General features: G+C 41.9%; 1 protein-coding gene across 1 annotated transcript in view; it reads right to left on the reverse strand.

Annotated features, from left to right (window-relative positions):
- The window catches only part of LOC308143430 (calcium-binding protein 8-like), a gene marked incomplete at both ends in the record, with an annotated part of 86175 nt that extends 80577 nt beyond the window's left edge, over window positions 1–5598 (reverse strand). The window contains one exon of the mRNA XM_080514230.1: window positions 5393–5598. Within this exon, the coding sequence (XP_080370356.1) occupies window positions 5393–5598 (206 nt within the window). The remainder of the gene's footprint in view (window positions 1–5392) is intronic.
- Window positions 5599–14140: the final 8542 nt, after the last annotated feature.

The following is a 14140-nucleotide window of genomic DNA, read 5'->3' on the forward strand; positions in this document are numbered from 1 at the left end:
ACGCAGATAAAAGGTCTCAGCTGAACGTGAAGCACACCGACAGAAACTGACTTCAATCTTCTAATGTCTCTGTTCCTTCTAAGTAATGGGATCAGACTTGGATGAAAAAACAGATTAAAAAGTATTTACACTTTTGTTGTGGTGAAGTTTGACCCTGGAATTGTGTGCATCAGGCTCATCACTAAATCTAAAATCAGCATTAAGAATTATGAAGCTGCAACTAAAATGTTGCGTGTCCCCAAATAAGTGCAAAGAAGGCATGAACTACTTCTTCTTCTTCTTTTTTTTTTTTACAAACTTTTGTTAAATCAGCCAGACATAGATTAGTGCTGCACAATAACACAAATACACAGTTATTCTCAAATCCTCTTAGTGCTGTTTGAGCCTCAGTCTCTTGTTTTGAAGGAGGCAAAAGTATAAACTGGCCACAAGTCAGGTACCATTTGATATATTTTTTAAGCAGATTTGCGGAAGAAAACATCCCCCTATTAACATCTAATATCCACATTCTGTCCTTTACAGTCACGATAAGTTGGGTCTGATCATAGTACCAAGTTGGATAAACAATTTACAAACACAGTTACTGGCAATTCAGAGAAAGATTTATCATGATTTTGTGTAAATCTATTTAATTACACACACAGGCAGAGATCTCGGATTTACTTTGTGTACATTTTGTTGTTGAGTTTACTCCGAATAACGTCACGAGTCATCACGTGGAAACAGTATTCAAATGAGGCATTATGCTGTTAACACAATTATCAGCCTGGAATTGTGGCTATAGCACCACTGTAGGAAAAAAACAATAGGGGAGATGATTGGTCACTATGTCTGGTTTTGAGGTACAACAGAGAATTTTTTGAGTCTGCAAACAAAAGTCACGGGGATCCAGGTGAGGAAATTATTCTTCTCACAATAACAGCTTGAGATTTTTACAGCTCCTTTTCAAATAGTAAAATTAAAATATATATATATATTACAATGGTAAAAACATCTTCAGAATTAATAAATCACTTTGTATATTATAAAACTCCTCCCAGTATATTGCATCACCTGGTATACACCCTGGAAATTCCATATTCATGATGACAAACATGCTAAATGCTTGTTATTATATTATATTATAATGTATGTTATTAGACTATCTTCAGTGTGTGAATGTGCATGCTTCTGTGTAATATCACGCTTAACATCACACCTGCTTTTAAAGCTGCAAATCTTTAGTAGATAAGACATTAATTAACATAGAATGCATGGATTGTGCAAGAAAATCACTAAACTTAAATATGCACAGGAGGAATATACAAACTACAATTGCCCTACATGTTTGGAAGGGCACTAAACACAAAAAAGGTCAGGAGAACTTTTTTTTAAATTAGTTCTTAAAAGGTGAAAAGCTTAATTCAAGTCATCATTTGTAATAAGGGTGCATTTGTGGGATGAGTAAGCAACCAAATAAGTTGGGTGGAGCAAAATTTTCCTTGCTTTTTGTTTAGTTGATAAATAATTTTTTTGAAGTCTTATTGGCAATTTAAACATCCATTTATTCAAGTTCTTCCTCTCGTGGTGCCATGTGCCTGAGCAGAGCTGGATGATTGTGGGAGGAGTCAAAGGGAGGGGTCTACTTTGATTGTGATTGGCTAAACCCCTGATGACACTATATAGAGTTTGATTTCTGATTGGCTGGTTGGAGCAACACACGTTTTAAAACCTGGAACAAGCCAGGGAGAGAGAGGACACACTTTCTTCTCTTCTGGGGCGTCATTCCAGGTATGGGGACGATTAGTACTGTTGGAAAACCATGACAAAGGGAATTTTGCATATGACCCCTTAAAAAAAAAAAAAAAAAAAAATTGTTGTTGCAAGAATAATCCTGCTCAATTTCAAACAAACAAGCAAACAAACAAACTCAACTTCCTTCCCAATCAGCAGGTTGTTTCCTGATTCTAACAGTTACTGGTTGGAAGCTACTGGGAACATTTTGCTCGATGTAGACTCTTGGTTCTCAGCGATGAGCAAAACCAAGACTTCTTCTTTACTGTGGAACCAAGAATCTGAGTATCTCCTTTACATGCTGCTTACAAGCCTGCTATCAAACTGTGGGATGGATTTTTATTCTGCACCCTGCAGTTGTCCAGAGTCCAGGAGAGCATCTGTGACTTACAATAACAGAGTTAAGATCAGAAGGTCAGAAGAACTTAGAGTGTACATGATTTGATTTGAGGAGAAGTCACATGGTATGAACATATCCCAGTGTCCATATCAACTCTAAACCTGTGTTTGCATCGCTGTGTGACGCTGTGTGGCCTCTGGTGGAGGATACCATCAGCTGCTTTCTCAGCACTTTCACATCTCTGCTGGATAATGAAGTACTGAACTGTTGTGGAAGGAAAATGTGTCACATGGACCTGGGAGAGTAAATTATTATAATGTTTATCACTATGCTGTGTAAAGTTACCGCAGCCTTGAGGGTAAAATATTGCAATGTTGCATAACCTTCAGAAGCTATAATGAACCAGTGTGAGAATGCATCTTAAGAGCTTTTCTGCAATGACACTGCTGTGTCGAGACTGATTGGAATGATTTAGAAAAGAAGTTACACTTGATGCTAGTGCAATGCGCTCTCTCACATCTGCCGCTCATCCAACAAATGTACGCTCCTTTAAACTGTGCCGCCATTCAAAATTGGTTCACGGCGAAGAAGCGCTGTAACAATAAAATCATTTATCAAACACATTCCCACACTTTCTGTGCAATGACTAGACAACACAGTGCAGATTACCTTTGAATAATTCAAGACTGATTGTCATGGTTGGTCGAAGAATGAGTTGCTGTGATTGTACGAACCTTTAAAATATTGTACATCACAAAGCAGCTGGTTTACTTCCACACAAACTGCAAGTTTACTACTGAATTGAAAATGTCATCACAAGCCAACTGTTGGTAGCGAAGTGGGGACAAAATTACCGGTAAGCTGCTCCTAGAATGTTTTCAGATACAGTATATTTGTAGCCAGACATACACTATAATAGACAACCTGATACTGTATCATTCCAGCACATTTAAGCCTTTCCGACACTGTCGAGACTCGGTCGCACCAGAATTGAACTCAATTACAGCACAGACATAAATAAGGCCACCTCCACTGGAAGTCGTGTGCTTGTCTTACAGGTGGAGCTCCGCCTCCACCCACACTTCCAGGATAAGGAAAAGACACAAATCTAAATTAAGCAACGAGTTGAAATTAAAATGCTGCTCATTATAAACCCATATTCATTGAGAATCATAGATTAGTACTGTACATTAATAAACAATATAAAAACAGTATTTACAGTCATTATTAAATCTTCTTTAGAGTTCCCATTTTAGCCTCCTTCAAACTGTTCACAATCCAAACACTATTTGCGATTATTTTCTCCCAATGAGTTCCCTGGAAATGTTGGTATTTCTTAAAGGAGAACATTGTCGTGGTTCATGCTTGGTCTCTGGTGAGTTTTGTGAGATTCTAACTGATTTTCGTTTCAGGCTCCTTGGCTTCTACTCCTCATGTCTGATTGCTGCCCTGATGTCTTTCCCCCGTGCCTGAGGGCCTGATCGTCATCACCTGGTGGCCCCAGTCTTGCTACGTCTCAGTGTCGCTTGTGAATAACGCTCCATTGTTCTCATGGACTTTTTTTTTTTACCTTTTCTTTGGAAATCAAAAGAGCTCCTTGGATTGGAGCAACAGTGTCTGGCATTTTGAGTTTACCTCTCCCAAGCCAAATGTAAAAGCCATGTAGAAAAAGTTTGAGAACCACTGAACATGGATAGGTTTAATAAAGAAGAAGAAGAAAGACGAAAGAATACTTGAAATAACACCCAAGAAACTCCATTTGGAATGTCCCTGTGCAAGGAATCGAACTTGTTGATAGTGCAGGGTACGCCCTGGAAAGGTCAGCAGTCCATCACATAGACAGACACGCATTTGAAGCACCAATTCACCAAATCCACATCTTTGAACCTTGGGAGAACACCAGAGAAAAACTAAAGCATGCACATAAAGAACATGCAAACACCGCATGGAATCAAGACAGAGTGCTGATCAATACAACAACTGTGCAACCTGAAGAAATAATGATAAACCAGCATGTCATTTTGAGTTCTCCAACTCTCTCAGTATTCACAAAACTGAGAGAGTTCTTTAAGTCCAGTCCTCTCATTTTGTTTCCACTCTCTGAGAAATGATGGGCAGACCCATGACCGCACCAGCATGTCAAACAAGCCAGCCCTCGACCCTTCAAGAGAGTGCAACCTGATGAGAAGAGCACAGCTTCACTCGCAGCTTCGGACATGACAGCGAGGCCAGATGGCAATTTTCTTACATCAGACCCTGCAGCACAACACCTAACAGGAAAGGACTACAGCTGGGAGAGGGGTGACACTGGCGGAATGCCGCGTGCCGTCAGCGGGCCACAAAACCCGAAAAGGTCAGAGGCACAGTGGCATCTTCATGAGCACAAATCAGCCGTTTGGATGCATGAGGGGTATGAGCTGCATGCAATTCCCCTTTCAAGGTAAAGATTTTCCCTACGCCAACACAGAGTAATTGGATTCTCCTCCCATCACAAGGCAAAACCACTGAACTGTGATATCGAAAAGAAGGGGAAGCTTTGTTTTAAGGGCGTTTAACACTGTCCACACTTTCTCTGATATGAATTTTATCATTTGATCACACTTTTGTTTTCCGAGATTGAAGCCAAGATGCCTCAGCAGAATAATCAAAGTTTTACACTCAAACCACATAGCGGTACATCCTCTGTGTGTGTGTGTGTGTGTGTGTGTGTGTGTGTGTGTGTGTGTGTGTGTGTGTGTGTGTGTGTGTGTGTGTGTGTGTAACCTTGAACTTGAGTATTCTGCTCCCACTTCCATTATATCTCATGAGGCAGTTTGCTGCCGCCTGATGACTCTGTTCAATCATTTGGATTCATGTAAACACAACACAGAGAGCCTCTGACGACACTACAAAGCTGCAGCAGAGCACACAAAGGAGATGCAACAAAAATCACCAATTTAAAAGCACAGCAGATCCGTCTACCAATTAGCATGGATTAATTGCTTTCAGCTTTTGATCAGCCAAGCATCCTTGCACTAAATAAGTGTGTAAAATGACCAAAAATCAATGTACTCGTCGCTTTCATGTGAGTAATGACGTGAAAACTGTGAGTGTGAATCAGTGAAACACGTCTGGACTTTATAAGTGATTTGCCATCAGATGACTTTCCCTTGTTGTGAACATCAGCAGAAAGCAGAAATCAAACAGGGGAAAAATAAAGAAAAATCACAGGAGTGTCCCACAGAAGTAGCACTTCTCTGCACACATTAGCAGCTGCAACAGACCCGTTCTCTGTCTTACCCACACTGGTGGCTGTCTGGGTACTCTGTAGGATACTGCAGCACAACAGGCTCCCGAACCGGACTGTCCACCACCTCCGCTGCCCCTTCCCTCAGGTACGGGTTGCCTGGCAAGTCTCCGTTTACCTCCGAGTGCGTCCCCGGTGGCGGCGGCATGCCGGAGGGCTCCTCGGTCTGAGGATCGGGCTCTGTGACCTCCTCCTCCATCAGTGTCTTAGATGCAGTGGTGGCTCCAGCAGCAGTCGTAGCAGCAGCAGCAGCAGCAGCGGCACACTGCTCGTCCACAGACCACTAAACCCAGCTGCCTCCACAGTCTGGGCTTGTCCCAGAGCAGCAGCATCAGTGCCCAGAAATCCGTTGTTAATATTTGAGCAGAGAGCAGCAGGTATACGGCGGCTCCTCTCACACTCCACTCCTTGGCTCCACGCTCCCTCCCTCCCTCCCTCCCTCCCTCTCAGTGACTCTCTCTCTTTCCCTCTCTCTCACTCTCCAGAGCAAACATTCCTCCACATGGGGAAACTGAGTGGAGGGCTCATTAGCGAGTCCCAATGACAGACTCAGCCCTGACTGCCTGCGGCTGTGTTCACAAAACACACAGAGGCTGGAGAGAGGGAATGGCAAAAAGAAAGCAAGAGAGGTAAAGAAAAGAGAAATAACAGACAAAAAGAGTCACCAGCTGAGACTGACAGAAGAATCAAAAGAGGATGAGGAGGGAGGATTGAGACACAAGTGAGTGTGGATTGTGCTTACAGTGCGCTCTGCAGGTCAACACAGGGATGCTGTGCAGCCACATCACAGACATCTCGTGGAGGAGAGCGCGTTCGGTGACCGCGTGCGCCACCATGTGGAGCAAGAGCGCACGCAGGATGAGGATGGAGGATGAAGGATGGAGATGGTGGGCGAGGGGGCGGCGACCCAGCAGGGGGTCCACGCACCGCCAGAGAGCTGTGCTGAGCAGATCACAGCTCCCTTACAACACATCGACCCCCCAATACACACACACACACACACACACACACACACACACACACACACACACACACACACACACACACACACACACACACACACACACACACACACACACACACACACACACACACACACACACACACAGCTTGCCATCAGTATGACCGAAATTACATTCAGCCACATTATCACCAGCAGGCGTGAGAGCTGGGACTCTAATTAAAACTCAGATGGTGGTCTATGATGGATTGATGTCGGTTTTAACAGCCTCCACGAGCGTAAGTTGGTATTTGAACGCACCACAGGTCAAATGATTTTCTAATGGGAGACTTACAGCCAATGACCTCATCAAAAAACTTTGAAGAACATAAAACAAATGCTTTTAATTTAATATTATTTCTTATATGCTGACAATACATACATGTTGGACTTGTTATTCCCCCATATATCAGTATACACCGTATGGCGTCACCCTGCAGCAGAGATGAGCATCAGACACAGTAATAATAATAACAACTTGACACGGACGACTCCTGAGTCCTGGTCGAGCCAGACAACAGGTGTGGGCCTGAGGGGAGCAGCACGAGTTCACTCCGCTCCGAAAACGAGCTGCAGCTTGTTTATTCCCCCCAAAAAGATCTATTTTCCGAGTTCTGTAGCTTACCTCTGAGGGTGTTAAATGTCTAAAGGTAATCGGTCAAATCTGTGAATCGATGCTGTCTGTAGGATCCAGTTTAGAGACAGTTGACGCTCCTCAATCAGCCCCGTTGATCGATCCGAGAGATGATCCGGATGACTGCGGCGTCAAAAGTGGAATAATCCTTTCTTCACAAAGCAGCGTGGTCAGTTCTTCCCATATTAAAACACAGGTTAAAGGTATCACGGGCAGGTTGGTGAAGTGAGTGGGATGTTTTCCTCTCTAATTTGAAGTCCAGCAGTGACGCGCCTCGAGTCGAGTTGCACTTTTGTCGCCAAACTCTCATCAATGTTCCAAACCCTCACCTCCCTTCTGCCTGCCGTATCCAGTCACAGACAGAGCCTCTGGAGTGCAGTCGCGCAAATAATCACCGCACAGCTCCAATGTCTTAAAATAAAAATCCATGAACGGCGAGGAGCCACGCACACGCTCACAGGTGCCGCGCGTAACGAGCGCAGCGCACTGAACCCGTCGCGCCGGAGACTCGCCGACCCGAGTCCATACGCAATCGAGCAGCAGAGCAGTGGATTGGCTGCTTTTACGAATTCGCTTTAATCGGTTTGTTGTGTCGCGTTCAACCGGAGAAGCTGCCGGCAAGCTTTGACAACATGTAACTGGACAGATTTATTTTCAGCCAGTCATCCTGTCTCGTTTTCTTTGGATCGAAATCTCAGAAGCGAATCAATAAAAAACGAGCCAAAAAACAGGCTTGATTTATTATGAAGACACTAAAAGGAGACAGGTTTTCTCAGATGAGCCAGAAGGATAATGGCTTAGATTGATTGTCTGTCTTTGTGTGGTAATGTGATTGCATTGTTAAGGACAACACTTTAAATTCAGGATTGCATCCTTCCATGTGCAGTTTGCATGTTGTCCTTGTGCACTTTGCTCCAACAGTCCTTAAGCTTGCGTTTGAAGTTAACTGGTGACTTGAGATCAGCTACTGTATCACTTGTTTCTTCATTTGGTTGTTAATGGATGAGTGGTGGATAGTTCTGGTGTCTCTCCTCTGGTCCAGTCTAAGATTCAGGTCCTTTCTCTAAAAAGTTTATGTACAGAGGTTAAAACCTAAATCACACATTGGTGTAAATATGATTGTGCTGTACTGTATTGTCTCTGTGTTTGCACTGTTACGGACTGGAAACTTGTCTAAGCTTTTTTTTTGCAGTTTTATTTTACTCTTTTTATTTTCTTAGTTGAAGTTTCTGTATTTTTTAGCAGCATAAATAAAGCCTGATGAAGTTGGCATAAAATTTGTATGTTCACAATAGTTCAAACCTATTGCAGTGTCGGTTTAAAAAATCACAACACTTTTATCAATTCATGTTCGTATTGAAGCATATTTCCCACTTCGGTTTACCTTTCTATTCAATTCTTATAGCTCAGTGCAATTCGCCCTTCACAGGATTTAATCTGCGGAAACTATAGGATGGATTAAGCTGTAAAACGTGATGGATCAAGCACACACCATGTGTTTCTAATCATCTCCTGGGGGATCGCCCAAATAACACTCCAGAGACAGCACAAGAAGGACAGGGAGGCAACTTTTTGTCAACAGGTTTGGAAATCATCATTATGCTATATCGTCTTACTCATCATGAATTTCTTCACGCCAAGGTGATGGAAAAAGAAAAGTTTTCATGTTTTCCCTGAGCAAGCGTAGCTTGTAGACTTTACTTGTTTAGCTCGAGGTGTTTGCGTCAGTAAAAATTCCCATTTAAGTATAGTTTATTATGTAATGTTGAATGAGCTGTTAGAACAAGGATGATTTGTCTTTCTGCTGCTCCCTTCCTGGTCACTGCCACCACAGATTGTGACCAGCATGTCGACACATGTCTTATATTTTACATCCACAAGCTCACTACTCAAATCTCTTGGTCAGGTTGGTCTGTCTAAACTCAGGACCCCCTTAGCCAAATGTGGAACAATTTCATTTAGCCTGTACTCTTTGTTTTAAAATGCTGTTTATTGGCTCAAACAAAAATCAATGCATGTCAGTTATGATCACGTTTATTATTTAAATGGATTCACAGTTGAATCTGGACTTTAAACTTGTTGTTGTCATTGTCATTGTTGCTGTTGTTAATCTTGATTGTATAGCATATATACAAATTGTGTAATGTCTGGACCAATCACATTCTTGCTTCACTTATGGCTTTCTATATTTTGATTTGAAGAATCAAAAATCAATCATAAGATGTTCAGAGATTATTTATTTATTTGTCTATAATAACAATGTAATCAGGGGTTGTTGACCTTCAAGCACATCTACATGATCCTCGGTGACCCTCAGTGGAAAATATGTGGACATCGCTGTCCCCAACTAATGTCTTTGGATAAAATGTGTTGGCTCTCGTTAATGTTCATTAAATTAGACCTGTTGCATGACAGCAGAAAGCTGTCGATTCCTCAGCCGTTCTGTGTGGAGTTTGCATGTTCTTTCCTGTGCATTTTCTTAAGGTTCCCTGATCCTGTGGTCTAAACTAATGTACTGTGCTGCTGTGTGTCGATGCCCAAAATATAAACTGCTGATTAGAAGCTGAGAGGAATGAAGTTTTTCTTTTCTTGATCCTGACGACCTGTGCAGCAGTGGAGACTGCTGATCAGTGACAAATTTCAATAAGAGTCACATACAGGATGAGTCACAACATCTCTGTGATGAACAGCTGAATAAATCAAGGAGGGTCATTCTGGCACTCTACAGGTAAATGTACCTCTGGGGATTTAAGTTTTTTTTTATAGAAGAGGTGGATGTTGCCAACAGCATTGAATTACATCTGAAATGGAACTGAGTCAAGCAGCGACACACTTGCTTTTACAAAATGAAAAGTTTTCCGTGACATCTGGAGAAGGCGCTGATGAATAGAGGGTTAATAAAGGGTACATCTGTGGAGTCATGAATAAAACAAAAGAGATGTTTCCTCAGTTTTGCATCTCCACATTAAGCAGATCCAGTGGAAGAGGTTTTGTCTCCTGGATATTTGTACTATTTCCGGAGAGGGGAGCCAGGAGCTAATCCAGGACACAGCGGAGTGTCAGCATCCCTGTGAACGTCTGACAGTGTCCGCTGAGCCAAGAAGAGGTGAAATATGTCATGTTTGAAAAAGAATTAGTTTTTTGTTTGCTCACTCTGTTTGCTCACTCCACTCTCAGTAGGACTTTAAGAGAAATAAAGAGACTGAGTTGTACAAGAGGTTCTGCTGATGACAACAAGTGCATTTTATTGGGCAGGGAGGTTTTAAAGCAGCAGCAGGACGTTTCTGCAATATATAAATAGAAAAATCAAATAAGAGAAATATCTTAAACTTTTGTGAAATATTAAAATTTTTTGAGACACTTTGCTTTAGATTTTCGTGACTCAGAATACACAATTGATTAAGCTAGAAAGCCTTGATATATTTGAATGAATGATTTTATTTCAAAGAAAAATTTTGCACAATGTTCTATCAAAATAAAACAAGACTACTGTTCGTACACCATTTAGTAATAGTAATCTTGTCCTGCGCTCCACGAAGGCGGACACTTTCACTCTCCTTCTCCCTCCTCTTATCTGCCCTCCTTGCTGCTCCTTGTCTTCTACTGTCTTTTGTCAGAAACTGTTAGGAGCCTCTCACTACATCTCTATCCAAACCAAAATTATGGAATTATGGAATTTTGGGAGATTTCCCATCTGATCTGGGGACGTTTGCGAGTGAAATCTTTGGTGTGTGGTGTGTTGATGTTGCCGATTGGCTGCACACCACACACTGTACGACCAAAACTGTTAAACCTGTGATTATTTATCGCACACGAGAGGAGACACACAGGAGCGGCAGACACAGGCCACGTTTACAAGTATCTGTTTTGTTTTGTTTTTTGTTTGTTTTTTACAAATATTTATATTTCCCCCTCTACATTTACAAAAAAAAAATCTCCATTCATGTGGATCCATATATACACCTGGTTCAGAGCTACCATGAGTTTTTCAAAATCTCCACTGTGGCCGGAGTTTTCAGAAATCCTGGTTTGTGGTGACTCTGAGATGCAATGACGTGTAAATGCAAGGCCCAAACACAAAGAAACGTAGTGACAGAATTCCTGGGGGATCAGACAGGACAGACGGAGACCGGACAAATACAATATTATGTGCCTCATCTACTATGGGATTGTACAAATTAATAAGGGCATAAATGTGACATTGATCACATTTAGACACACTAGTAACAAGACACATTGAGCATGAGGTCTAACAGACACACAATATAACACTGGCGATTCAGCACCTTGCCATCATGAATATGGAATATCAGGTACATCTCCCAGTCTGTGCAACTTACTTGAAGGAGTGCATACTAGTACAATGTTAAATATTTTCAGTATCCAGCATGTTCCAAAACTGTGGCTGGCTAAGGACAACAGACCTGAGATAGTTAAGAGGTTACACAAGTATTTATTAACAATGAACATTCTCACCACCAAGCAGTTCATACAAGTCTGACCGTGCTACTCCCAACACTTAAGGCAGAAGGAAGAGGCTGAACTCACATGTGCACACGCTTTTAAACAACAAGAGGCGGACTTCTTCTCGAACCACTCCCTGTGATGGTTCACTCACTTCCTGTCCTCTCCGGCCCAATCACAGTTTAGGACTCTTTGCCTCACAGTTATCCTGCTTTTTTCAAGGGGGACTCCTGGAGAGACTTCAAGAAACTTCCTGGGTCCATGGGTCCTTCTGAATAGTCCCTCCTTTCTCCTTTCCTATCCACTGTTCTTTAACTCCGTGGATGATGTCATGGGGTTAAGGAAAGGGGTTAGGAGGCTTCCTAAAGGAGTTAGGGAAAGGCGATCCCTTTGTTGTGACAATCGGACTGCAGTTTCACTAGGTGACGTCATAATAATCTGCCAGTTGGCACAGGTTAGTGGCATCTGCTGTCGAGAAAAAACTACAAATTTCTGAAAATGGACGACAAAAAAGGCACGTTTTCTTTCACTTTCCCCTGTGCTGCTTGATATAATCCCCAAAATCACCAGGTGTGAATGTAAATCAAAGGAAAAGAGGCATCAGGCTACGAGGAACTAACGTGAAACAGCTGCCAGTTGAATAAATAAGCAATCAAACTGAGAGTAGGTTGCACAAACACGTTACTTCACTATGTTTGCTTTATATCGGCATAACAATCATAGTTGGGATCTGTGTTTTAGATTAAGTTGCTCAAGGTATATTATTGCATGGTAACTTAACATGATGTGTTCTCTTTTCAGTCATTGTGAGTTTCCCTGAACAATTGGATGAGCGGGTCCCTTTAAATGTTGTCTCTGCAAGGAAATGTGGTGCAGCACGATCTTGTTTCCTTTGCATTGTTCATGATTGTGTGAGTTTTGACCACGTATGAACAACGTATTGTTATTGTGATGAGAGTCACTGGGTTGTTTGTGGATTCCATATATATTTGCTGTGAGGCTCCAATATGTTTAATAATATTATATTATTCATAATAATATTTCCCCCAACAACACTTCCAACTTGTTTTTTTCTGCAGGAGGGCTCTCAAGCACTTCAATGATAACTGCAAGCAAAACAAGACAGAAGCAACACGATGTTCAGCTGATCATTCTCACATAAATAGCACAAAAAACATACAAACTCTTCATTTTAAGGCTCCAGTGTGATTCTGAGTAAATCATCCACCATAAAAGCATGCAATCTATAGTGCAATATAATGTGTGAGCTTGCAATCCTCCTTGCTTTGTAAAGCTCTCAATAAATCTGGGCCAGAAGCAGAGTGAGATCAAACTGTACCTGCTTGGTGAGGTGAGATGTGAGGAACAGGTGACAGCAGAGAGAAACAGATGGTCCCGTTTGGCGCCGTGACGTTTCTGTGCAGGACGTGCTTTAAACCAATGACCGGAAATATTTAATCATGCAACGTTTTTTTTTACAGTGTGCTGGACACAGCAATCAGAGCATGCAGTATGAAAGAAACTCTTGTTTTTCACTTGATTGTCGCTTAAAATGGTCCAGCATGATTAAACACACACACACACACACACACACACACACACACACACACACACACACACACACACACACACACACACACACACACACACACACACACACACACACACACACACACACACACACACACACACACACACACACACACTTTCTGAATCTAGCTATAGCTGTGAGCTCCAGAGCAGAGTTAGCAGTGTGGCTAATAGCAGCTTCCTTGCTGCAGCCCTGACTGCTCGGCTCACTGTGGCGCTCTAAAGTGTCACTCCAGAGGGAATATCTTTCCTCTCCAGGAATCTAATCAATTGGCCTTTGGGTGATGACAAATCATCTTGGAAAATTTCATGCAATTTGGGTCAAGAGTTTTTGCGAAAAGTTGGTAAAATACTGTACATACATACAAACGAATAAAATGAATAGATACCAAAAACATAAGCATCACCCAACTTTCATTGGCAAAGGTAAAATTACAATTATAAATCTGTAAGGTAATAAAAAGGAGTTTGTATGCAGTGGCAACATTTCTGGACAAACTAATGCTCCCAAAATATTATCTTGGTTTTGTTGTATGGAGGCACACAGTGTAGCATGTTGCACGATTTTGATGATTTGCTGGAGTGAAAGACAGTGATGATGGTTCTGTGTGCTTAAACATGCAATCGGAATGTGAATCACCTTTATTTTCCACTGGCTTAAATCACCTGCACCTCATTGCAGGTTTTCATTTTTGTCTGCATAAAAACCCTGTAAAATGAGTAAACAGCAGTAAAATTATCAAGTCAATGCAGTGTTTAAAAACTTCTTTATGCTAAAAGCATTCTGACTTCATTCTTCAATATACACTCATACAAGCAATTGCTATGCGCTTGTGTTAGTGCGTGTGCACATGCACATGTATTCTTGATGGAATGAGTCACAGTGTGTGTTCCTGCTGTGGCTTCATGCAACTTCTCAGAGGGGAACTAAACCGTGGATGAAATGAAAGCTCTCTCTGATGGAGACTGACAGCTGCAGCCACAAAGCTTCTGTCCGCTTGATTATTATCTTCGTAGGAGACAAAGAGACGGATTTGCTTTTGAAACTCAGCT

This window comes from Blennius ocellaris, assembly GCF_963422515.1.
Source record: "Blennius ocellaris genome assembly, chromosome: 2".
Lineage (NCBI taxonomy): Eukaryota > Metazoa > Chordata > Actinopteri > Blenniiformes > Blenniidae > Blennius > Blennius ocellaris.